Source organism: Micropterus dolomieu, linkage group LG11, assembly GCF_021292245.1.
Source record: "Micropterus dolomieu isolate WLL.071019.BEF.003 ecotype Adirondacks linkage group LG11, ASM2129224v1, whole genome shotgun sequence".
Lineage (NCBI taxonomy): Eukaryota > Metazoa > Chordata > Actinopteri > Centrarchiformes > Centrarchidae > Micropterus > Micropterus dolomieu.
In genome coordinates, this window is record NC_060160.1 from 4,261,631 (window position 1) to 4,286,771 (window position 25,141).

At 40.9% G+C, this 25,141-nt stretch overlaps 1 protein-coding gene, 2 non-coding genes and 1 pseudogene across 5 annotated transcripts in view; 2 read left to right on the forward strand and 2 right to left on the reverse strand.

Moving 5' to 3' along the window:
- Positions 1 to 206: 206 nt before the first annotated feature.
- Positions 207 to 413, forward strand: LOC123979667. The gene has a single exon (XR_006827279.1). It is a non-coding gene; the product is annotated as a small nucleolar RNA U3 (small nucleolar RNA).
- A 2,574-nt stretch (positions 414 to 2,987) lies between these two features.
- exoc3l4 (exocyst complex component 3-like 4) overlaps positions 2,988 to 25,141 on the reverse strand; it is a 30,685-nt gene continuing 8,531 nt past the window's right edge. For 2 of the 3 annotated variants that reach the window (XM_046063108.1, XM_046063106.1), the window contains exons 6-15: positions 23,534 to 24,152; positions 21,375 to 21,492; positions 20,458 to 20,583; positions 19,914 to 20,014; positions 17,747 to 17,833; positions 14,779 to 14,902; positions 13,065 to 13,187; positions 11,822 to 11,974; positions 10,543 to 10,661; positions 2,988 to 4,442 (exon numbers count right to left, since the gene is read on the reverse strand). In XM_046063108.1, coding sequence (XP_045919064.1) covers positions 4,223 to 4,442; positions 10,543 to 10,661; positions 11,822 to 11,974; positions 13,065 to 13,187; positions 14,779 to 14,902; positions 17,747 to 17,833; positions 19,914 to 20,014; positions 20,458 to 20,583; positions 21,375 to 21,492; positions 23,534 to 24,152 — 1,790 coding nt within the window. In that variant the 3' untranslated portion in view covers positions 2,988 to 4,222. The remainder of the gene's footprint in view (positions 4,443 to 10,542; positions 10,662 to 11,821; positions 11,975 to 13,064; positions 13,188 to 14,778; positions 14,903 to 17,746; positions 17,834 to 19,913; positions 20,015 to 20,457; positions 20,584 to 21,374; positions 21,493 to 23,533; positions 24,153 to 25,141) is intronic. The other variant, XM_046063107.1, reaches the window with a different exon arrangement.
- Positions 4,657 to 4,851, forward strand: LOC123979670 (annotated as a pseudogene).
- Positions 8,159 to 8,365, reverse strand: LOC123979669. The gene has a single exon (XR_006827281.1). It is a non-coding gene; the product is annotated as a small nucleolar RNA U3 (small nucleolar RNA).

Below are 25,141 nucleotides of genomic sequence, written 5' to 3' on the forward strand. Positions count from 1 at the left end.
GTTTGAGCAAGAAGTTTCAACACAAAAAAACTGATTTCATTTCAAAATGATAACTTTACATGTGCTTTACAAATGCTGCTGTGACTGAGGTCTTAATCTGTCAGTGATGATGCTGTGATTGCAGGAGGAGCGTCCGTCAGGAGTTCACCAGCAGTAAAAGCGCTCGTCTCCAGACACAAGACCCTGAGAAACAGCCTCAACAAACCAAGGCTATACTTTCAGGGATCATTTCTTTAGTTGTTGGCTTGAGGAATGTGTTTCTAAAGAGTTTGGTCTCGCTCTCCACGATGAAGAGTTAAGATGTTTCCTTCAGAGCAGGAAGCTGGTGGGAAGACTTTGGTTCTTCTCCACTACTGAAGATTGTTCAGTGTTTCGGAATGAGACTCTGATGGAGGGAACATGTTCTGAGTGGACACCGCGATTTGTTTTAAAGAGTGTGTTAATGTCACAGACTTCAGACAGAGTAGCAGCTGAGAGACTTCACAAAACAATGGCTGTTCACATGGAGGCACATGTTGTAAATGCTAAACCTTAAACTAAAAGGCAATATAAAGTATGTTTGCATACTTTTAAATTAAAATAATACATGATATCATATATTAAAACCTTTCCCAACGTTTCCAATATCACAGGCAGGAAACTGGTGGGATGACTTTGGTTTTTCTCCATTGCTAAAGCCAGTGTTTTTGAACAAGACTCTGATGGTGGAAACGAGTTCTGAGTGAGTTTCATACTGGATGTTAATGGTTAAAGTCCTGCAGGATTTGCACTTTGACGTGTTTAATTGAAAGTAATTGAGCAGCCTTGTCCTTTTCTATTGTGAACTGTCTTATCACATTCATGTTTTACCATCACTTCCAGGAAGAATAGGTAATGGAAGAAATATTTGTTTTAATATCAAACTGATATCTCTGTTTCCGTAATTCAGGATTTCAGGACCAGATCCAAAGATAAAATCATTAAGGGAGTAAGATGTTATGTTAACGTCTAGATATTATCAACACTATCAGAAGTAGTAAATAGTTTTGTCTCAAACATTACAAACTAATGTTCCAACTTTTCAACATGTGTGACAGTTTTGGCACGATTACCCATCATGTTAAAGTAGATTAAAGATATTTGTTGCAATTTTATCTTTGATGGTATTCAACAGGGGTAGCCTGGTTAAGATATAAACTATTGGTTCATGTCTGTATCTTTCCCCTGACGCTGGCCAATGAAGCTTTTCAGTCAGTCCTTTCAGGATTTATATATTGCAAACTTACATTTTTCTGTTATTATTGGCAGCAGCAGCAAAATATAAATAAAAATCTGAAACCCTGCATTTTTAGTTTTTAAGTGTTTATCCCTAAAAAAAAGGAGCAGTCAGAGTCTGACAGCAGTGAGACATTCAAGCTGCACTCACAAATCCCATCATGACATTAAATCAAAACCTCTGAAATTCTTCTTCTTTACATAAATAATATGATCTCCGTTGTATTTCAATTCTGACTTCTTCATTTTGTGCATTTTGGGTCGCCTACTGTAAATAAGAACTGATACTGATACTGGTTTTTTTGTGCTTGATTATTCTAATTCATATCAGATGCTTTTAATTCCAAAAAGGGGCACAACCCAAAGTTCCTCCCAGAAAGAGAAGAAGAGGGTGACAGTATATGCATACTGCCTGAAGAGACCAGCTTATGAGCGAGGTTTAAAAAAAAAAGAGAAGCAAATTCCTTCCAACAAGATTGTGCAAATCTCCAACAATACACACGCAACACACTAACAACTAGTGAAAAAGAAAGTGACCCACTGTACGAGGAATCACGGATGGAATCCAGATCCTGGCACCCAATCCATTTTCCAGGATGGTTTGGCCTCAGGGAGAAAATGTTTGATCCCCTGAGCCAGAGCTTTGATTGTAACTGTGGTTAAATCTACTTTGTGCAAATTCCATCTGAGCTCTCCACATCTCATGAGTGGATTCCAGCATATTGTGACTAGAAAGAAATTCGGTTCATCCACATTCCCCAATCCTTTGCTGAAATCGTATTTATTGGAATTTGATTTGTTGAAATAATTTATGATCTCATTGGTTCATCGTTTTAAATGTTTAGTTGTAAAATTTCAATCTAATCAGCATAAAATGCTAGGGAGGAATGTAACGACAAATAAAGACATATTGATGTATTGACCACTTTTAATGATTCATGTAACCCCTGGACTCAGAGGGTGATGTGGTGTTGAGTAAGGGGAAGAAGGAAACAAGACATCTCTTCACACTCTATTGTCCAGACCTTAGTGACGAGTTAACTGTGATTAGACAATCCTAAGATAAATAACACGCTTGTTCAGACATCCAAGATGTCTCTCCAAGTTGAGAATGAACCTGTAGAAAGACAAGCATTGGCTTTGAGGTGTTTATTTCAACAGAATTCCCGTCACGCCTTTTGATGTGTTTGATGACCCTGGAAAAACCTTGGAATAATCTGCACCATTAATCTGGTTTAGGTAATTCATCTTTTTTTTTTCAAACCTCAGCAGGATCTACATGAAGATCCACTTCACTACTGACAACCTCTGTGAATGAGATTATGAGTTTATTTTTATTTCATTTAGTCTTTTTCAAAACGTATGCCAATAATTACATTATATTAAATTATACTGTTAATGTATAACAATAGATTTATTTTTTTATTTATTTGTTTAATGAATGTATGAATTCAGCTGCATTGTATGAATTTCTATACAGATAAAGTGTATTTATATTATTTTATTATAAATTATATAAGATGGATGAATGAGTAGATTTTGAAGATTGGGATAATATATCTCTCTCATAAAGGAAGGAATCTCTGTGTGTTTGTTTGTGTTTTGATTATGTCAAGAACTGTGTTGGGTTTGTTGTAATTTGGACGCGCAACAATTAATACTAGTTAGTGTTAGTTTCTCACCATGTGTTTGTTTCATATGCAGATGGAATGGAAGGAGATTCATGAGTATGATTTGTTTCTGTATGTTTTATTAAAAAAAAGATTAAATAGGTTTGACATTTCTATATATATTTATATAAAACCCCTTTGGGCTCCCTTCACACATTTGAAAGTATTTCATGCTCAAAGAACAATTCACACAATTGTCAGTTTTCATGAGAACTTTGGTACCTAAAACAGGCGTCACAGGTCAGCTATAGTTGAACACCCTGATTTTAACCATCCTGAGGTTCTAAACTCAACACATCTCTTTGTTTTTAACAATCATACATAAACAATTTACAAACACAGAAAAAACATCCCAATTAAATGAGTCCATAAAATGCGCAGAGACAATCACATCAAGCTAGGTTTTGCAGCATTTCCTGAAATCAGATATTTGAGAGAAAGACAATAGAAACACATATTTCACACAAAAAACCCCTCAAATTTAAGTCAGACGCCTGTTTCTGGGGGCTAATGCATGATCACTTCCCCTTCTGCTAGGTTCAGTTCCTTGTTCATCAGCATGACACATTCATGGCTGAGGCACGCAAAGAGCTTCAGGTTCTGGCAGTTTTTATTAGGTCATTTAACTCCAACTGAGATCCAACCAATAATATAATCCCACTGCAACTTGGTGTTGATAAATGAGAAATCCTCCTCACATCAAACTCACTGACACTGAATCCTGCCTTTTATTTTTTTTACATCTGCTGAGAGCTTCACATTCTTCCAAAGTTTCACAATCTTTTTTTCCCTCCCCAAACGCTGAATTTAACCCAGATTGGTTGGTGAATTGCTTTTCTTCCCAAGAAAACTGAAATATCTCACAATGCTGGAAGCGGTTTAATATTTGTCACACACTACATGCGTCACATTTAATATGCTATGTAAGTGATAACACATGCAGAGTTTCTACATTTGCCAGAGACACTAATGAACATGCTGAACAAATTTTTGTTGTTAGAAGGAAATAAATAAGTTCACACAGTCACATGATTAATTGTAATTTGTGTAAAACAGAGGAAATGTTGTTAGTTTCTTTTTTGAATTATTTATATTTATTTATATTAATTATAAATAAGATAAGATGGTATTTTTTATGTGTAGGTATGTGTGTCTGTTACCTGTGTTTGAGAGCAAGGACCTTCATTAGTGCCAAACCACCTTAGAAAAACTGCAATTGTTAAACTTATTCTGTCAGAAAACTCTACCTCTCCAGCTTTTATTTGCCCTCCACTGAGCGACTCATCCACCGTGTCACACTAGTTGTTGGGGTGCAGGAAGCTGAAGCAGGAGAAAGCCAGATTGGACAGACAGTCTGTGTTGACGGTGACCTGCATGTCACCAAATAAAACTCGGCTCTTGTCCCCCGCGTTGCCGCCCAGCTTCTTCTTCAGCTCCGTGAGTCGCTGCAGGATCAGCTGGTGTTCGCGGCCACTCCGCAGGCCTCTGAAATACAGAATGGCTTCTAGGTGTTTTTTGCTGCAGGTGAAGAAGAAGGAAACACAAATATATTAAGTAAATTTATGCTTATATGTTATATTTATTGAATTAAGAGAAAATGTGACAGATTTGTTTGCCAGTTATTGAGGAGTTTACTTTAACTAATTGCAGGAGGAGCGTCTGTCAGGAGTTCACCAGCAGTAAAAGTGCTCGTCTCCAGACACAAGACCCTGAGAAACATCCACAACAAACCAAGACTATACTTTCAGGGATCATTTCTTTAGTTGTTGATTTGAGGAATGTGTTTCTAAATAGTTTGGTCTCACTGTCCACGATGAAGAGTTAAGATGTTTCCTTCAGAGCAGGAAGTTGGTGGGAAGACTTTAGTTCTTCTCCACTGCTGAAGATTGTTCAGAGTTTCTGAAGAAGGAAACATGTTCTGAGTGGATGCTGTTTTGGGTTAAGAGTGAGACAATGTTTTTAAGATTTCTGACAGGTATTTTAATGTTACTACTACAGAGACACCTGCTCAGGTAGAAATTAACCTGAAGTCTTTCAAGTCCACTTACTGAGAATGATGAAAGTTTAGGTTTTACTGTTCTAACAAATGCACCACAGCTAGCAGAAATGCTAATCAGTCACAGTCTGCACATGACCTAAGAGGAGGTCTAATTCTGATGTTGCCTGACACATTAAATGAAAACACCTGTGGTGAAGCGCCATGAGTGTGAAGGGTCCTTACAGATGCTGCACACCAAGCAGGTGTTTGCAATTATTCTGTCTGATTAGATCTGCTCAGGTTGAAGCTGGATAGAGTATCCTCGGACTTCACACTTCGGAAGTCACTAAACTCAAAGAACGTCTCGGGTTACGTATGTAAGGGTGTATTTAGAAGCAGGGTGCCCAGCCTCGGGGGACCCGAAACACACCAGCAATTGGTCTACTTTCCTCCACTGGGAGGACCTCAGAGTGTAAATACTCAGCGCTCTGACCGGGCAGAGAAGAAGTCTCCCGTCCTCCGCCGTCACATGAGGTGTGGGATGAAACTGGAACGAGTCACAGGTCTCATCCTCAGGGCTCCACGGAGGAAGCGCACGACCAGTGGAAGCATCCCCAGAGGCCCATCCCTCAGAGGGGCGTGGAACGCTGCCATGGCAGCCACATACACCTTGAGTATGGATGGAGAAAGGCCAGCAGAGAAACGGTCCTGGAGGAACTCCAGTACCATAGTCACCGGGCAGGTAAATGGGTCCAGCGGCCGTTCTCTACACCAGGTGGCAAACACATTCCATTTCAGGCCGTAAGTCCTTCTTGTGGACGGGGCTCTGGAGCTGAGCAGCGTCTCGACTGTTCCCGCCGTCAGGCCCGCCTCAAGGAACTGGGCCCCCTCAGGGGCCAGACCCACAGTCTCCACAGGGCGGGGCAAGGGTGAAAGACCTGGCCCTCCGCCTGAGACAGCAGGTCCCTCCTCCGAGGGATATACGTCGCTCTGAGAGACAGCAGTCTCTGCTGGGACCACAGGAGGATCTGATGTGCCAGCTTGCATAATGGGCGCGTGTTGCCGTGTTGTTGGTCCTGACAGGATGTGGCGACCGCAGAGAGCGGGCAGAAAACTCCTAAGAGCTCTGAAAACCCTCAACATTTCCAGGCAATTTATGTGCCAAGAGAAATGATGCTCCTGCCAGGAGCCTCTCGCAAAGCGGCCGTACATGACCATGCCCCACCCCATGAGTCTGGCGACATGACGCTCCACACTGACGGTTTTCTCCATACTGACAGGGAACAAAGGCACCTGCTCGTAACCCGTATCAGACGGAACGGATTTCCCCTCGGGGAGAATCCCTTGGATTTTAACCACCACTGCGGGGCTCTCATGTGCAGCAGGCCAGACGGGATTACGCTGGATGCTGTCGCCATGAGACCCAACACCCTCTGAAAGTGTTTCACAGTGATGGTGCGGCCTAGCTTCACTCTGGTCACTGAGGACAAAATGTAACAACGCGTGCAGGCGACAGGTGGGCCCGCATCGTTGTCGAGTCCCACACCACCCCTGGGAACGTAGTCCACTGAGCGGGTGTCAGCACACTCTTCTTCGTGTTGAGCTGCAGCCCCAAACGCTGAAGGTGGGCGAGGACGACATCTCGATGCCGAACCGCTAACTCCCGAGACTGAGCCAAAGTGAGCCAGTCGTCGATGTAGTTCAGTATGCGGACACCTTGGAGCCTCATCGGGGCCAGAGCTGCATCCATGCATTTGGTGAACGTGCAAGGGGAGAGTGCTAGGCCGAATGGAAGAACCCGATACTGGTACGCCGCGCCCCAGAAGGCGAACATCAGAAACTTCCTGTGAGAGGGACGGATGGAGATGTGGAAATATGCGTCTCGCAGATCTATCGTGACAAACTAATCCTCGGATTGGATGTGGCTGATGATGGCGGGGATGGTGAGCATATTGAACCTGAATCTCCTCAGAGATTGGTTCAAGTACCGGCTGTAGAACCCGGACTCCCTGACTGGCGGGGAAATAAGTTCTATGGCCCCTTTCTCCAGCAGAGAGCGCCTGGCTCTGCTCTTAGTGCTAGTCGGACGTGCTGAGAAGGGCTTGCCCCAGGATTTGCACAACTCGTCATGCAAATCCGGGAAAAAAGGCAGAGACCGGCTCATCCAGCTTACTGGCAGCCTGTGTGTCTGGCACAGCCTGCGGCCAATCGAGCTGGAGCTTGCCCACTGCCCGTGTCACCACCTCCAAGAGCTCGTCATAGCTGGGCGCTGACTGATGACGTTGATCCGGCTCCCGGAAGTCTTCCTCCTCCATAGTGCTGAGCACATCCAGCTCCTCAGTACCGGAAAGCCGCAGCTTCTCCAGGCTCACACCTCGAGCGGGAGAAGCCGAAAAGCGGGCTCCCAAACGGGGAAGAGGGGAGTTGGAGCCAGCAGACGAGGAACGCTGGGAGCCCCATGACCGAAGCCGCCGCGCCACCTCAGCGACCACCGGGCCTGAGCCACGGGGAGAGAGCATCCGGCCGTCTTCGGAAAAGAGTGCTGCACTGGACCTCAGCACCCTCAGGGGCAGGGCCTCGCTATGGCCACAAGCAGCCCCCTTGAGAGCTGCCTGAGCATGCAGCATCCCCAGACAGGAAACACACAGGGCATGAGTGTCCCCAGCCGTGATGTAGCCGTGATGTAGCAGTGTGTTTTTCCATGTTTTTCCATGTAGGGCATGGAAAAACACACTGCCTGAACTGCTCACCAGCCATCTCCTCTGCTTCTCCTTCCAGGTAAGAAAACTTCCTCTTGTGGTTGCTTTTTTCTGAGTAGTCTCGAACATGCCAGAGTGCCTGCTGAATAGAAAAAAGCTAATGTGTCCGGTGTGCCGGCGTGCTTATATACGCCTCCAGTTACGCCGTCACACGCTACTGTTCTAGCAACGCCAATAGGATTGGAGTAGTTTCATTCATGATTTCAGCCCTGCCACGCCCAGAGGCGTTCCCATAGTGTCGTCACCAACGCAGTTCGAGTTCCCTCAAAGGGGAACCAATTACCCCATTTACACTGTAATTAGCTGCACAGCTGCAGCACATTAAACAGCATGTAAACAAACCTGTGAATGTCACCTGGGTCCAGTCAGACATGAAAAAGTGGTATTTTGTCTTTTAGAGACACCTCAACATTTTTAACCACAGAAAGGAAATAATTCAAAACGAATCTAACTTTAAACTCATAAAAATCAGCTTTAAATTGACAGCTACATGACAGTCCACTCAGAACATGTCTCCTCCATCAGAGTCTCATTCAGAAACACTGAACAATCTTCAGCAGTGGAGAAAAACCAAAGTCTTCCCACCAACTTCCTGCTCTGAAGGAAACATCTTAACTCTTCATCATGGAGAGCGAGACCAAACTCTTTAGAAACACATTCCTCAAGCCAACAACTAAAGAAATGATCCCTGAAAGTATAGTCTTGGTTTGTTGAGGCTGTTTCTCAGGGTCTTCTGTCTGGAGACGAGCACTTTTACTGCCGGTGTCCTCCTGACAGACACTCCTCCTCCTGATGGTGAAATGTAAAGCGCAGACTGCAGACTCTCTGTTTGATTGTGAAGAAAACTGAATTATTAGAGTGAAATGAAGGGGACAATTTATATATATATATATGACATTAAACCTGTGCTGTCATATAACTTTGATTAACAACTTAACCAAAATTATCTTTGTGAACAGTTTGGGCAGTGTGATTTTCTTTTTTGCAGTAGCAGAAAATAGATGGCGCTGTGATGGACGTCAAAGAAAAAGAGGCTTCCTTCAGTGCAGTAAACTGTTGGGAAGACTTTTTTTCTGTGCTGTTGAAGGTTTGTCAGAGTTTCTGAGTGAGACTCAGATGAAAGTAGCTATACAAATACAAGTAGATGTGATTGGTGCTTGTATTATCACACAAAGAGAGGAAATTAAACGTTACATTATTGAGTTGAGGTGCTTTAAATCTGTGGGTCAAAGCATACTCAGGCTTAGGTTTTTTACTGGTGAAGGCTTTGTTTTTTATTTTAGCCGTCTCTTGCCAGGTTGGGTTAGGAGTAAAGCAATAAAATCTCATCTCAACTTCAACACATCATCATTTATTTTGTCTGCAGAGGTGGATGTCATCTCACAGCCATTAACTCTGATTAATACAGTTAATTATTCCATGTAAAGTATTCTGTTTATTGGGGTTATGGGCTCCTCTTTCTTCCGTATCAGACCAAAAACATGACATTTCCTTAAAGCGTTCATGAAACCCTCCAGAAGTTGTGTCTGTCTGTGTTGGACTGCAGCTTACTCATGATAAATGTCAAAGGTTTTATTTAAATCTGAAGTGTTCACTGCTATCTGTTTGGGGTAAATTAGTAACTAAAATGTACTTCCCACTTTAGTTTGTTCACCCTTTTTGTTGACATTTCATCATCACTTCCTGCTTTTCCTGGTTACATTATTATATTAAGTCCAGTTGGGCGTGTTTCAGTTCAAAATGGGAGATTCCCGCATAACTTTAATCTTTTGGCTGCTCTATCTAATCCATCTAAACAGATGCAATTTCATCTCACACTTCCACAATTTAAAAAGGGGAAACTTTCTTTCAACTGTCCAACAGAAGTTAAAATCAGGATGTTGGTTAAATGTCTCCACTCTGGGCTTTTTTCTTCATGATTTTTTGTGTCAGAGCCTGTAGATTTTGGTTTGTAAAGAGCAACAAAACCGCGGCTTTTCAACACAGAGACATGTCGCAGCACTCTGGATGTTTCACTTGTACAAAACAGGCTGGTTTATTAGAAACTGTGAATGGGAACCCCCCCCCCCAGTTTTCGGCTGGCTCTGCATGATACACACTGCTGGATCAAAACTGTTGCTGCTGCTGCTGCTGGAGGAAAAGCTGATGTTTATCTCATTAGCCTTGACGTCCACATTCTTTGCTTGAACCTGAGGTCTCCTCTGAAACATCTGACAAGCTGGTTGACCATAAATGTGTTTAAACTAAAGATAGTTTCCCCACAGATCTGCTTTGTAATGAACACTTGTGATCAAGGCCGCTTTCACACTGTATAAAATAGAATGTGTGGTCTTGACTCTATTTGGGTAATGACCTACAGCACTGTTTGTTAAATTGTAGTTACTCAAATTACGAAGCTTTAAAGAAGGTTTAAATAAGTTTATAATGTTCTTTCAACAGCAAAACAACTAGATTTTTAATTATACCATCTGATAAACACTAAAAGATCATGATCTGTGATTTACAAGTTTAATTTATAATGAGTTTGAACCTGCGGTGCAATCTAACTAGGTAAATTTACTCAAGTATTGTAATTAAGTAAACTACATTTTTACCCATTTACCTGCCAGAAATCCATCCGATACTCCAAGAGCCAGATTGTCGTGATTAATCAGAAACCGTGACCTTAAACTGCTTATCAAAAAACAACTGGCAGAAATTTGTTGGTGGCGACATAATGGCGGCTAAAATCAGGCTTAACCCATTCAATGACTGCCTGGTTTAACAGGATAAGTGTGTTTCACCAGTGGAAAGATTTATGTACTTTTCTTAGATTTATTTTTTGAATTCTGCTGGAAAACTAGGTTTGTCATATAGAATGAGATTTAAATGAGTTGCTCACCTGAAGTCTGGGTAATGGTCCACTAAAGGCTGCAGGTGGATCTTTATCTCTGTCTTATTCGTCGAGATGATGTTGCACAGGTCGTCTCCTACATAGTGGAGCCAGTCTTGAGTTGACTGCTATGACGGAAGAAAGACCAAAACATAAAAAATAATTAGTTGAAATATGTTTTGAATATTTGAACTATATGTGGTGGGATTTTCATCTGGGCAACCAAAAAAGAAAATCGTATTCAGATTTGGTATTTCTTATATTTATTTTATTTATTTATTTCCAGTGAGGGAAAGCAAGAGGTTGAGGAATCCAATGTTCAGCCAGTTTGAGAGAGGCTGAGGAGTTATCTTGGCTTGCAGTCTGGAGACTACAAATGTTCTGAGTTGCATTGTGGGAAATGTAAGATCCAGTACTTTTGGAGCTCGGCCCAAAGTGGGGAGTAAAAGTCAGAATATCTTGGCCTCTGCTGAAAGAATTTCTTTTTTCATCTGTCTCTTGTTATTTATCCAAACTTAATGTAAGTGCAATTCTAAATTACTGAAATAACAGTGGTGGAAGAAGTAGTCATATCTGTTACTTAAGTAAAAGTACCTGTACAACAATGGAAAAATACTACATTACGTACTTAAGTAAAGGTACAGAAGTATTTTGAGCTACATGTGCTTAAATTACCCAAAGTAAATCTAATATATTATTATATCTGACAAAATTAGATTGTTCATACTTTTGCATCAACGTTAGAGCAGCTTTTTCTGTTGCAGTTGCTCGAGGTGGAGCTAGTTTTAACTTCTTTAAACACAGTTAGCTAGTTTAGTTCAGTGGTTCCCAACCTAGAGGGTCACAAGTTAAATCGGAGAGGTCGTGAGATGAATAATGGGAGAGGAAAAAAAGAAAAAACACACAGGGCCCCCAACTTTGTAAGATATCAGATGCCAAAAAGGTTTGAGAATCACTGTGTTAATTTTAACACTGTAGTGTTGTTTTTTTATATGCAGTATATATATAAAATCTGAATCTGTACAGCTTTAGCTATATCTGTCAGATAAATGTAGTGGACTAAAATGTAGTGGACTAAAATGTAGTGGACTTACAAGTAACTCAAATTACTAAAGTATAGTTCATGAGTAAATGTACTTTGTTACTTTCCACCTCTCCATTAAATCTGTTTAATTCACCAAATGGTTTGGTTTACTGCATCATGACTCAAGCTATCTTACTCAGTGGACACGCAGGCCAAACAGAAAAGATGCTGTTAATGTTGATGGGAAAGTAAAGAGTTTATTACCATATCCTCAAACAGGACTCTGAGTTTATCCCACTGTTCACGGATCTTTCTCGCTGCCTTCTCGTGTTTTTGGTTCTTGCATGAGTAGTTATTCTTCATTAGCTGGCCGATGTATTCCTTCACCACATGGTAGTGCAATCGGCTCGCAAACTCCTGTTGCCGGGAAACACACACACACACAGAGGCAGTGATGTTGCAGAATAACAGGATGGGTGCAAAAAAAAAGGGAAATACAAGTGGGAATTTCTTTATTCGTGTAAAACGCAACCCGCACTGGTTCATCTGAGCTAACACCTCCACTTCCACCTATTCATTCATATGCCTGCTGCCCAGGTTTTACTCCTCTCGCTTCACTGTTTTCTGCAGTCGCAGCATCCGTCTAAAAACAATGGTGCCCTCTTTGAATCACTGGAACTTTGACATAAATAAGGATTTCCTCTCCTGGGGCCTAATTAAAGAAAACATTCCCAACTGCTTAACAAAGATCTTTATTAGATTTTTATTTAGGTATATATTACAAAAGCAAATCCTGAACTAATCCTATCTTATTGACCTTATATCTTATATTCAATCTGCATCGTCCTGATATGTCTCTTTCCTTGAGAAGAATTATTATAATTAATATCAACAGCTGTCTCACTTCACTGCTCACTGCGGCACCAGACTATAGATAGCTTGAGTTACCCCTATGAGGCTATAAAGACAGATCTGCAACATAGAAGTCAACCTTAACAAAAAGTGTATTGGTGATCTGTATCTGGCACCTCTCCAGCTACCAGTGCACACTCCATATCTCTGGTCAGAGCTGGACTTGAACCAGCAACCCTCTGGTTCCCAAGCCTAATAGCAGAAATTCTAAATGTCATCCCAAACAGGATTTCACACTTGACGTCCAAAGCAAGTGTGAAAAACTGAACTTTATTTTTAACTGATATTGTGCATCTTTTGTCCTGATTAAATTCTAACCCTAAAAAACACATGGCTGACAAAAGTACTTGTCAGCCAAGTACTAGGGATTTGTCTAATCTAATCAGGATGGGACAAACGCCAGGAATTCTTTGGCCCTAGATTGGGAACCTGAATCATATCTGACACTTTGGCGGGTAACCAATCACCATAAAGAGGTGGAGGTCTTTCCTGTGACTACAATGATTTGGCTGGTAAGTAAAGCTCTTGTTAAATCCTGGAATCCCCTCTGACGGCTTCTTCCTGCCCATCTCTTCCTCCTCCGCCTCCTCCTCACCTGGACATGTGGAGGTCTCATGAGAGCGCAGTGCTGAAAAAGCAGCTCTGTCCGACGCTGAAGCTGTTTAAAGTCTTCGTCGTTGGTGAGCCACTTCCTCGTCATCATTCTCCTCAGATAAGGCTGCAAAATAACAGAGAAAACAGGTTAAAAGTGAAACATTTTAAAACACTTATTACACAGTGTGTTAATTGTTTTATTCTCCATAGATTCCTGCTTATTTCCTCCCTCCGACAAAAGTCACTAGCATATATGCAGCAGGTTGGATTTTAACAAGTGCTCACAATTAAATGACAACACACATAAGTGTTTTCTGATCTGATGCCCACATCAGCAGGAAGACATAACTCATCTTCCAAAATATAATAAAAGTTTCAGTGCAGTGTAAGTTATCAATCTACTAGTTAAAGGCAGTGGTAAAAAGAAAAATCTTAAATATTTAATTAAAAGCAATGGTAAAAAGAAAAGTCTTCGGTCTTAATTTAAAAGAACTGACAGTTTCAGCAGACCTGCAGTTATCTGGGAGTTTGTTCCAGATATACGGAACATAATAACTGAACGCTGCTTTGTTCATTCTGGCACATCGTTGACCTGCTCAATACAGTTACTCAGCACTTGTATGGGATCATAGTCCCCTGGTGAAATGGTTGTGTAAATCTGTGTGTCATCTGCATAATTATGGTAAGATAAAAGCAGCTACAATGAATTTTTTAAAATAATATTGTAGCTGCAGCTCAGCTCAGATGTTAAGAATGAAAAATGTTATTTTAAAATGAACATTGAATAAACAAAAGGTTCTTGGAGCACTAAGAATGAGTATTTAAGCTGTCACTTTTTCCAAGCCAAAATGCCCAAATCCAGAATCCAGCCTCTGGGTTTTAAGAAATTTCTGCTTTTATTTGATACATGTGATAGTAAACTGATTATTTTTGGGGTTTGGTATGTTGGTCGGACAAAACAAAACATTTGAAGACCAAACCATCTATCAATTAACTGAGGACATAATAAGTAAATTAATTAATTATGAAAAGAATTGTTAGTTGCAGCCCTAAAATAAAGTATTACTTATTTTTTTTATCTATAAATTTAGCCGGATGGCGAGTAAATCTGGGGCTACATGAGTTTGTCTGGCAGATGATGACTACTTGTCCCGTCAGCTGCTCAGTACTAATCAGAGACTGCCATCAGCACAGACATAACAGCACTGTTCAAACACTTAAAATAAAATATGTTTATACTGTCTTGAACACAACATAAAACCTCTCAGGAAAGAGGTCAAAGTGGATCGCTGGACATAAAAAGTGTCCAACTTTTTGTTTCCTGCAGTCAGTGTAGGTTTTATTTTACTGTGACCGCAATCTTTACCTGACTGTAACCAAATCTTTACCCTAATGGTTTTTGAAAGCCAACAAGGAAGGATTTTGTCTTGATTGGACAACTTGTTATGAGATGAGCCTGCCTCTGTCTTACATCCTGTTTCCCTACACGTGGCACACTTTTAATATGATCTTTTCTAGTAAATGCCTTGCTTAGAAGCATCTATGCACTGTTTTTGAATAGAGGTACAGGAAAGGAGTTTCCCTTTCTCAATTCCCCTTTCAGAAACCACAACTTAAAATGGTTGCTCTCTGAGTGAGGAAATTAATTGATGAAAAACGGAATTGGGCTTTCACCTAGAATAACCCTACTTTCATCCACTTTGCTCTAATTGTACCTTGACCTCCTCTTTGAACTGGTCCTCCAGATCCTGTGTGAGCCTGACAATCAGCCACTTGACCTCTTTTCTGAACCCTTCCACCTCACCAGGACAGGCTTCCTGGTACCCATCCATGTGCTGCCTGCAGGAGGAAAAATAGCATGAAATAGAAAAGCATCACTGACAGCAGTGATATTTGACTTTTGTAAAGCGTTTCAGTAAGGACAAAAGCTGATCTGGTGAAGTTCAGCTGATTTAGTTTAGTTCAGCCTTTAAAGAAAGCAGCGTCCACGTTGGATGTCTTGTCACATGCTTCAACAAAGTTGCAAGCAGTTACACAAAAAATGATTTCCCTTTAAACTTGTCAGATGGTTAAAGGTGAAGGTCAGTTACATTCAAACCCTCGCCAAAGGAGGTTCACACAACACTTATTAAACCTCTCACTGCCAGGTAAATCTCTCCGTTTTTGCGGTAGACTAGAGTGTTTAAATCTGTGGCGACATTCCCACACCATTATGCCAACCAGCAATAATTGGTTTGCCACAGCTGAAGGGTGGCGCAATACATCAGAAGTGCATGTCAACAGTGTTTGTGTAATTACTCTCACGGTCAGAAGGGGGAGACTAAAGTTCTGCACTGCAGGTTCAAATAACTTCAAGGCTCAAAAAGGTTAAATGATCACATTATTCACCAAAAAAGCAAATATTAGAAAAAACTTCTACTTTGTGTATCAGAACATAGTTCTCTCATTAATCATCTCACAAGCCCTCAGATTCATCTGGTGAACCTTTGGAGGGACCTGACCTCTAGGTTGGGAACCACTGGACAAACTTAGCTAAATGTATGTAAAACAGATGAAACTACAGTAAAAATCTGCTCTAACATTGATGCACCAGTGGTAACAATCTAATGTTGTCACAGGAGACATTTTACTGCAGAATAAGTTATTTTATTTTTGATACTTAAAGCATATTCGGCTGATAATACTTCTGTACTTTTACTATTTTGAATAAAGGAATTTTACTTGGAATGGAGTATTTTTACATTGTTCTATTAGTATTATCCCGAAGTAAACTGCTGTTCACGTGAACATATTTTCACACTTACTGTTCTACTTCTTAGGTTGGCATCTTAAACCCCGTACCACAAGGGGAATCAAATATGATTACATCTGACATACAAACTCACAAAACCACGTTTTTAATCACTGTACATTACAACAAATGCAACATTTGTAAGGCCTCACACATATTTCCACGCACACTGACCTCTAATTCAGGAGCTTTTTTGTTTCTTTTCTGTAAATGTCATGGACTGCAGAACTGAGGGAGAGGTGTGGTGCAAAAGGTTGACAGGCGATAGGAAGTTGCCGATGTTTGTAACTGAAATCAACCACAGACCCACCACAGAACAGCAGAAAAATAAAAAGCAGACATCAAGTCTGCACCTATGCCTGCTGCAGCCATAATCACACACCGTTCAAGGCGTCCTTGAACGACCCGCCACAGTACACATCTGCTTTTATTATGAAGAATGGAAAGCAGCTGGGAGTACTTTCTCTTTCCACGCCCTTTAACAGAGCAGCTTTTCTCACTCGCAGCCCTGATTCCCCGAAATCAGATGAGGCAGCACTCGTTCTAAAGCTGGCACGTTTATGTCATCTCTTGTAGTGGCATGCACTCGTTTTACGTGGGTGCTGAACTACTCCCAGCTTGGGACAGATTGCCGCTCTGACTTGCGCTTGAATCTCATAAGAAGAGTGTTGGCATGAATGCTGGGAAAGACCCAGCTCCCAAAGTCTAAAATAGCTCAGATATGCATCGCTCAAGTAAAAGCTCTGCATGACTTTCTAACTATCCAAACATCCCGCACGGTCCTTATCAAGATGCAGAAACAGGACACCATCAAGATGATTGGCTTAAAGCCATTCAACCAAAATATAATTGGATTATAGAATTTTTCCCACATATCTACAAAAGCAACTTCTATTTTGGGCAAACTTCAAAGTAAAAGCACATGTTATCAGTAGAGCTTGAAAGTTCATTCTTGAATGTGGAAACAGTTGTTTGACCAAGAAAAAGTCTCTCAAATTAATGTCCATTGAGTAGCTTTTTCCTGTGATCTTCCTCGGGGGTTGGCGTTTGCCCAGTTATCATGGAGACAAGATGGTGAGATGCAGAAAATGCTTATTAGTGGGCGTTGAGTTAAGATTTTCTTTGTCAAATGTAAGGCATGTATTCAAACTAATTTACTTAAATATGTCAAACTCCTGTCAGATGGTACAGGAGATGTTTTTAACAATTAATTATGGTGATTAATGCACATGCAACCTACTATTAAATGTTGTTGTATCCTAAATTATCCTAACAAAGTTTTAAAAAAGTAAAATTTCTGACATTAACTGCTATATGTACACAGTAGTTGCTATAGATATACCTGTAATCTGTGTGCCTGAACCAATAAGAAGCCACATGTTATTTATCATTTATATCTTTACACACTTTTACAGTATTTTATATTTTAAAGTTGAATGCTTTGCTTTAAGTATTGCATTTGTATGTTTCACAAATGTACTTTGTTTTATACTTTGGTGGTATTTTCTTTACTTGTTTTTTGTTTGTATCATGTTCCTGTTCCACTTTTATATCTTGGTTGGCAAAGGACAATTTCCCACAAGTTTGTGTATATATTTAAATGTATTTGTACATTTGAGCTTTTATTTTGAAGATAAAACTAAAAAATCACATGAGACGTTTCCTGCTATTCTGGTTATCTTAGCACGCTTCTAAACAAGGTGCATTTTAGATCATAGTCTTTAATGGCATCTTTATTCTAAAGAAACAAATGTTTAAAACCCAGCAGATCCTTGCTGAGTGACTCTGGTGGCAAATCCTTTTTCAGGAGGCAGGCAGCATGGTGTAGGCAGTAGGCAGGTTTTGGCAGAGTGAGTTAGTGTTGCGCTGTGCCTCGAAGTCATGTGACTTACTGTAAAGCAGTGAAGCTGTTGATGTAGGTTATGTGATACTCAGTCCAAAGACTCTGTGGTCTGAGACGCTTGTACTCCTGCTCAAACCTGCAGAGGAAAGATGAGACTTCAGTTAGAGGAAGATGACTAAAAGGGTTTCAAACTCCCACTGAAATAGACTGCCTGTTTAAATCACTTACCCCTAATAACAGTAAATGAAATACTCTTCCTCATATTTCACACTTTGACTTTGTATTTAATATGTTGAGATAGCTGCATCACTTTTATTGTGTTAATACTTTGTAGTTTCTGGTGTTTTATTGCTACTTTTTTATTAATTTCAGCAGCGTCTTTGTGTTTCCTTTATCCTGCTACAATTGCTGCTGCAGAGACAAAACGTCTCCAGAGAAAACAAATAAGATGTATCCGTTCTGTCTTCGATTGTGTGATAAAGGATGAAGGATGAAGAAGAGGAGGACATGACTTTCAGAGGCTATTTCTTAATAAAACCCACAGTGGGGTTTCGTGATTCAGTTAAAAACAGAACTAGTCATAAATCATGCAAAGGAAATATTCTCACATTACTCAACTGGAAATTAACTCAACTGTGGGGTTATTTCAGAGGCCATGATCCTGTTTTTGGCTTGTTTTGGTCTGTTTTTCTTTGAGCAGGTTCCCCCTCATACCTTGACCTTCCTCTTTTACTTTACTTTATTGATATTCTTAAATACACGTGGCTTTATTTGTGTATCAAGTGGCATTTCCTAAAAGTGTTTGACTTTACAGAATGCATTACTTATCCTTCTGGCCTCGTGCTGCCATTTGACCTTTGTCCTCCTCACTAATAGTCAGAAGATAAAAATCATGAGGACTTTTGTAACAAGACTTGGGACATGAAGTTGAAACTTTTATAGCTTGTTTTGGTGACTAACAAGACTGATGACGGTGCTGTAAAACCAAAACAATGAGCTAAAAGGGGCTAAAAAACTATGATAATTTTATGGGTTCGTCATTGTGTCACTACACATTATCATTTGACTGTTCTTACTTTAACAAGGCTAAGAGTGTACAGCCACTACAATGCTAACATGCTGATGTTTAGCAGGTATAAAATTGATCATTTTTACCTTCTTAGTTTATCCTGTTAGCATGCTAACACTTGCTAATTAGCATTAAATACAAAGTACAGCTGAGGCTGAAGGGCTTGTCATTAGTCTTGCAGGAATTGGATGATTTGAAATTCTGACCTGATGGTAGAGCTAAATGAAACGTCAGTTCAAAATGAAAGAAAATGAATGTCTGAATCAAATTTCATTGCATTTGCTGAGATGTTTCAGTCTGTCCCAAAGTCGGGGAACAATAAAACAACATTACCATCCTTAATAGCTGGCATGGCTGAAAACAAAGCCAAAACTATGTAGCATAGTGTGAAAATATTCAATAAATAAATTTACATATTACATATATACAAACATATTTGTCTAACAATCTAAAGTAATGATCTCAATTAAATAAATGTATCTATGAAATTTGCACTGGCTGCCAGCGTTAATCAATAATGTGTCTACAAAACAAGAAACAAGATAGATTTATTTATCATATTAAAACACAGGATTGTTTGCTGGGGTGAAGTTGTAGTTCCCTTTATGTTACTGAAATAATATACACTAGATGGGTGGATAAATAACAAGTCATGAACATAGAAGCTGTTCTGAAGTCCGGTCTTTCGACAGCGGATACTTCTGTATCTCTGTAGGGTGAACGGGCTGGGATGCTATGGGCATTTAGTACATTGTCAGAATTTTTTGATATCAGATCAATTTAAATTATTGCAGGGCATAACGAATCAATCAGGAGCAGCCACAGCAATCTGTTTTATGGAGCTGGTAACATGCTGCACCTCCAACTTCTCAGTCAAGTAACCAATTCCTTTCACTGTGCCCTGCTGTTTGCAGGCTCAAGTCCTGTGCAGCATAAAATCAGATCACGTTTGCTCACAGAATGATTGAAATAGGCCAATTACTGCCTGACTTCTTTAGTACAAAGGTTTGTTTTGCTGCCCCCAAGAATTCTGTGACCTGTAGGCTACACCTGCTGTTAGGCCAAAAACTTAAGGATTACAACTTTAAGGCCTGTGCTCAGTCACATAAAGCATCTTCCAAAGGTATGCGTCTCTATGTTAACATACCTTTTGGGGAACTGTTTCAGCTCTTCGAGGCAGGAAGAGATCACTTTCTGTTCCAGCTGAGCATCAATATGCCCAGAGATCAAAACAGTTCCCTTCACTTTCTGTGGAGACAAATCAGCATTAAATCCAGTAAAACAATGAGATTTATATGAAGCTCTCTGCTGCGCCCACATGGTCGACCCACCACACTGAACCATGGTGGATGAGAAATAAAAACCCCTCCTTTGTTTAAAGTATGATTTTAAGCAAAATTAAGAACATTCCTTCCAATATGAGAGTATATCTGCAATGTATTTTCTGTGCTTTCATGAACTAAGTCTCATTAAGAGGCTACAGACGCACATTAATGTTTTTTTTATGGTACTTTGGTAGTTTTCTGATTTTTACACATAATTTCAAATACACTGAAGCACACATAAGGTATTTAAAAAAATAGAAAATGAACAACATGTTTTTGATTTTGACCCCACTACATAAAGGCGTCATGTGAAATATCATCCTTGATATCTAATCAATCTATGTAGCAGGTACTGCTCTGTCGTACCGTCCAGATGTCCATGTGAATCTCAGAGTTGAGGAAGTCCTCCTCCTTCTTTGGAGTCCTGCTATCCTTCCAAAGTTCCTTATTTTCAAGTTCAATAACTCTGTCAAGGGAAGATCTCAATTCCTCCTGCACAAACAAACCAGGAGAAGAAAAGTGGCAGTTAACACTTAAGAGTTTGTAAAAAAAAACAACTTCAATCTCAACAACAGGCAGTCCCTTTTCTGAGAAATTACACTTTTAGCTCCTCTTCCCTTAGGGATAATCACAAGAACTAGTAATACTATATAATTTAAATAAATATTTAGCTGTATTTATATATATATATATATGTTTTGAATTTCTGACTGACATGTCTGCAAAAAGATTTAATTCTGAAAGTTGATTTAGACTTTTCAGAAGACAAATGAACAAAAACTACACATTGTTGTTTTCTGATTTGGTTCTTGATTTCTTCTTTGGTTTTCTTGACCACAATCACTCCCCCACCCCCCCTTTTTGTATCTTGAAGAAAATAATTACAACAATAGCTAGGTATGAAAACAAGGGGAAAGAAAGAAAACATCCTGTCCCTAACCAGGTATAATTCATTTAAATCACCTTGAATTTAACCTAATGAAGGTCTGTGGACAGTACAAGTGAACTAGTATGTGCATTATATTGTTATCTTAAACATACAGTACATAAAATAAACACTATGTTTTATTTCCCAACATAAAGAACTAAAGGGCCTGTTTACTTTAACTCTTGTTAAGAAATACTGAATCCTGGGGGGATATAATGGGTCTAAAACAACTGGAATCAGTCATTACAAAAAGTTTTTTAATAACTCTTCAAGGCAGCTAAAATCCCCCAATTCTCAGACACATTACAGACAGTCAGTGTCCTCAATAAGAACTCCAGCCCTGCATGCTCCTCACCTTCACTTTGCAGCAGTACTTTCCTTTCAGCTGCTTCAGGAAGTCACCCTCCAGCTGCAGATCATCCCTCTCATCCTTCATGTCCGACTGCAGGGAGGGACTTCCCATGATCCTCTCGCTGTCGGGGTGAAACACAACACATCATACACATCACAACATATCTGTTACTAACATCTAACTAACATCTGTTGGCACCAAAGACTGCTGGAGACAAGTTGCTTTATGTCGGCGGAAAGATGAAATGAAGTTAAAAGCTCTCTCAAGACCTTTGTGATGTTGTATGACGTTACTTGGGAAACGTAATCTTTAAATTAGGCTTTAAAGCATTACAAAACAGCTGAAAATTGTTCCCAGAAATGCTACACTCCAGTAAGAAGATGAATCAAGTTTAATTCAAGATTCAAGATTCAGTGCACAATGTGATGATGGAGTTAATTTTCACAATACTTATTTGTATGAAAAGGACTGCATGTTACAGTGTATGTCTGATCTACTGTATAAAGAATCTTTTTTAGGATGCTACTTTACATAATCTGTGAGAAATGTGAGCACGACCTGATTTAAATTTTTCCATTTTGGCCTCGAGAGTGTTGTGCCTCTTTTTTATCAGATCAGCTGTTTATTTTTGGTCTCCCAAATGTTGTTTTGAGCGCAGTCTTTTAGTTTGGTGTGGCCTGATTCAACAAATGATGTCAGCAGTGCTGCCTCTTTTTTTAACTGCTCCCCCTTTCACGCTCGCTGTGGTGGTGTTTGGTATCTTTTAAACATCTCTGTTTGCACCATCTGTGAACACATTTTTATTGTATGTGGGCAGCCGAAATGTGTTTTTAGATGTGTTTTGGGTTTTTTCCTGCAACTTTGAGATTATAAACATTGCTGCAATCAGTTATATGTGTTAGAACGTGGTTCAATAAGCATTCACGTCACTGGGCTGTTCAGAGTTTGTCTAATTGTCTGGGCACTTGTCTGGATTTTTTGTGATTTTCCCATGACCCCAGACCTCATTAATCACATTAGTGAGTAAAGTTATCCAGGTATCTGGCCATGTTCACTGTATGTCATTTCATTTTAGTAATTTGATCAATTGCACATTTGTTTGGGAATTTTGCACCGCTAGTGTAATTATAATATCAACTAAATTGGGTCTTGCATTTTGAGATAAAGTGGTCATATTATGCTCATTTTCAGGGTTATAATTTTTTTAGGGGTTGTACCAGAACACATTTACATGGTTTCATTTTGAAAAAATACTCATACTGGACAGCTCCTCCTTTCACCCTGTGTTGAAGGCTTCGTTTTAGCTATAGAGTGATGCTTCTTGCCTCTACAAGATCTTTGTTGGGAGTTGCACATGCGCAGTTGCTAGTTAAGGACCACTAGCCAATCAGAAGCACAGTAGGGCGGGTTGTGAAAAGCCGGTAAACACGGCTTCGGTTCACCTGTACATGTTCCCCTTACCAGCTTAGCAACATGGACTGAGCAAGAGTTTCATAGTGGTGAGTTATTAATCTGTAACAAATGTATCTTTTATCCATAAAGTTATAACCAATCGCTCAATAAAGTTTAGTTTAGTAAAATTACAACCAATTACAATAAAGGTTTAAATCCAGCCAAGGAGTACTGGCTTCATTGGATGTACTGTAAAAGGAATTTGGAGGCGACAGGGTACACACCAAAACTTCTGTCTGCGGCTTTCAGCTCCAAGCCCATTGGTTGCTACTGAAGACACAAATCCTTGAAAAGAAGGTGACTCCAACAGCCAGGAGCGCTAACAAACCAAGCGGTGTCCATAACCTGGATAACGACCCCACAGAGGTTAGAACTGAAGAAGCCTGTTGGTGAGCTGCTGCAAAAATGTCTTTGAGGATTTTCAGCCTAGTTAAGTTGCCCTTGATTTTAACCCCACCTTGGATAACTTTGACCTCGGTGACTGAGAATCTTCATAGACATCCATAAAAACGGGTTAACTGTTTAAAAAAGCTCAGTAATTTTCCAAAACAGCAGGTCCCGGTAGTTTTAACAAACGTTACTCTAAGATGAGGAGATGCATTGGTTAGGGACGATTTTTTTGCAAATGAATCCACATTTGGGGCTCTAGTGAGTATTTGGGGCAGCAGAACGACTGTGTGTGGGATTGAGTCAAAATAACATTCACTGACCTCTTGTAGCGGTTGATGATCCAGTCCAGCAGAGCGTACAGATCCTTTAGCTCCGTCACCTGCTTCTCCAGCTGCTTCACGTGCTGCCCAACGACTCTGTGGTAACTCTTCACGTAGGTGCTGAAGACTTTAAAGCTGGGTGGGTACGACCCTCGCAGTTCCCTCTTCACGTTCTCCAAGTCCTCCAAGATGGCTTTACCTAGCAGACCCAGATGAACTGCCAACCAGGAGGTGTTCTGCTCCCTCTGGTCCAGGTGAATGCTCTTCACCTTCGCCTGCACCCCCTCGCCCACCGCCTCCCTCCAGGCCTCCATCCAGCTGCCCGCAAGCCCGCCGGGTTCCTCAGCTCTCCTCTCCTCCTCTTGGATGATGCGGGCCACAGGTACCAGCAGCTCCTTGTTTCTGGCGGGAAGAGAGTTGGATTCGCGCACTATGGTGTTGACCTTGTTCCTCAGCTCTCCATAGAGGAGGCTAAGGTCTTTCTCCTTCTTGGCCAGCTCCATGGGCGAGTCTTCGCCACACCGCTCCCGTTCCTGCTGGAACTCCTGCCGCAGGGAGAGCAGGTTCAGGTGAGCCTCCTCCAGCACCTCCATCTCTATCAGCTTATTGATCTGCATCACTGGGAGAAAATTAGAGATGATGATGAATCTCTCCAAATGTAATACAAATGTAATACAAATGCAGAGCTTGAATATTCCTGTAGGAAAAGAGAGAGGCAAGGGAGGACACAGACTATTCTCATTCATAGCATTCATTTCAATGTCTCACTATGGGATGCGCCTCTCCACGTGTTCCTTAGAAGCATTTATCTCATTACACCAATCCTGATTGGCTGGTGATCGGAGCATATCTTGATCAGTCGAACAGAAAAACAATAAGCGCGTCAGCAGCAAAGGGACCCGTAGCTCTCCTCGGGAGTGGCGAGGCTGCCGTCGGTGCACCTCACGCACGCACAGTGTCGTCCAGGAGTCACGCTCGCGCCCCGCTGCTAGATGGCCCCATGAAGCCATTATTGACGGTGCACAGTGGGGAAGACACACGGGGGGCTGCCACGTACAGATCCTTTAGCTCCGTCACCTGCTTCTCCAGCTGCTTCACGTGCTGCCCAACGACTCTGTGGTAACTCTTCACGAAGGTGAAGCTGGAGCTGAGAGCGATGCATGTCCCTGGGTTTCTGAACCTGTGTGTGGATCTGCTGTCCAGGGATGCTACAGCAATTGAGCTCTGCACCCAGCCATTTTGAGGCAAGCGTGGTCGCGTTATGGGCCGAGGTGTACCTGTTTGCATCGAGAGTCAATGCGCAGTGTCCGCTGTTTTCTCTGCTCAGAGTGTGGCGTGTGCAGCGCTGAGCACAGGGCCCTTGCTGGAACAGAGTGCTGCTTCCTGAGAGCCGGTGGTTGTTGAGATAAGCTTATCTGGCAATACGGGAGTCTCCATATCCCATAGTGAGACATTGAAACAAATTCTATAAATGAGAACTTTAGGTTACTTGTGTAACCCCGGTTCTCAGAGTAGTATGAGTGAGATGTCTCACCAGACTGCATTTCTTGCTGGGGCGGAGCGAGAAGAGGTGCTTATTTTGAATGGTGTCTGCGTTGTAGCGTAAGC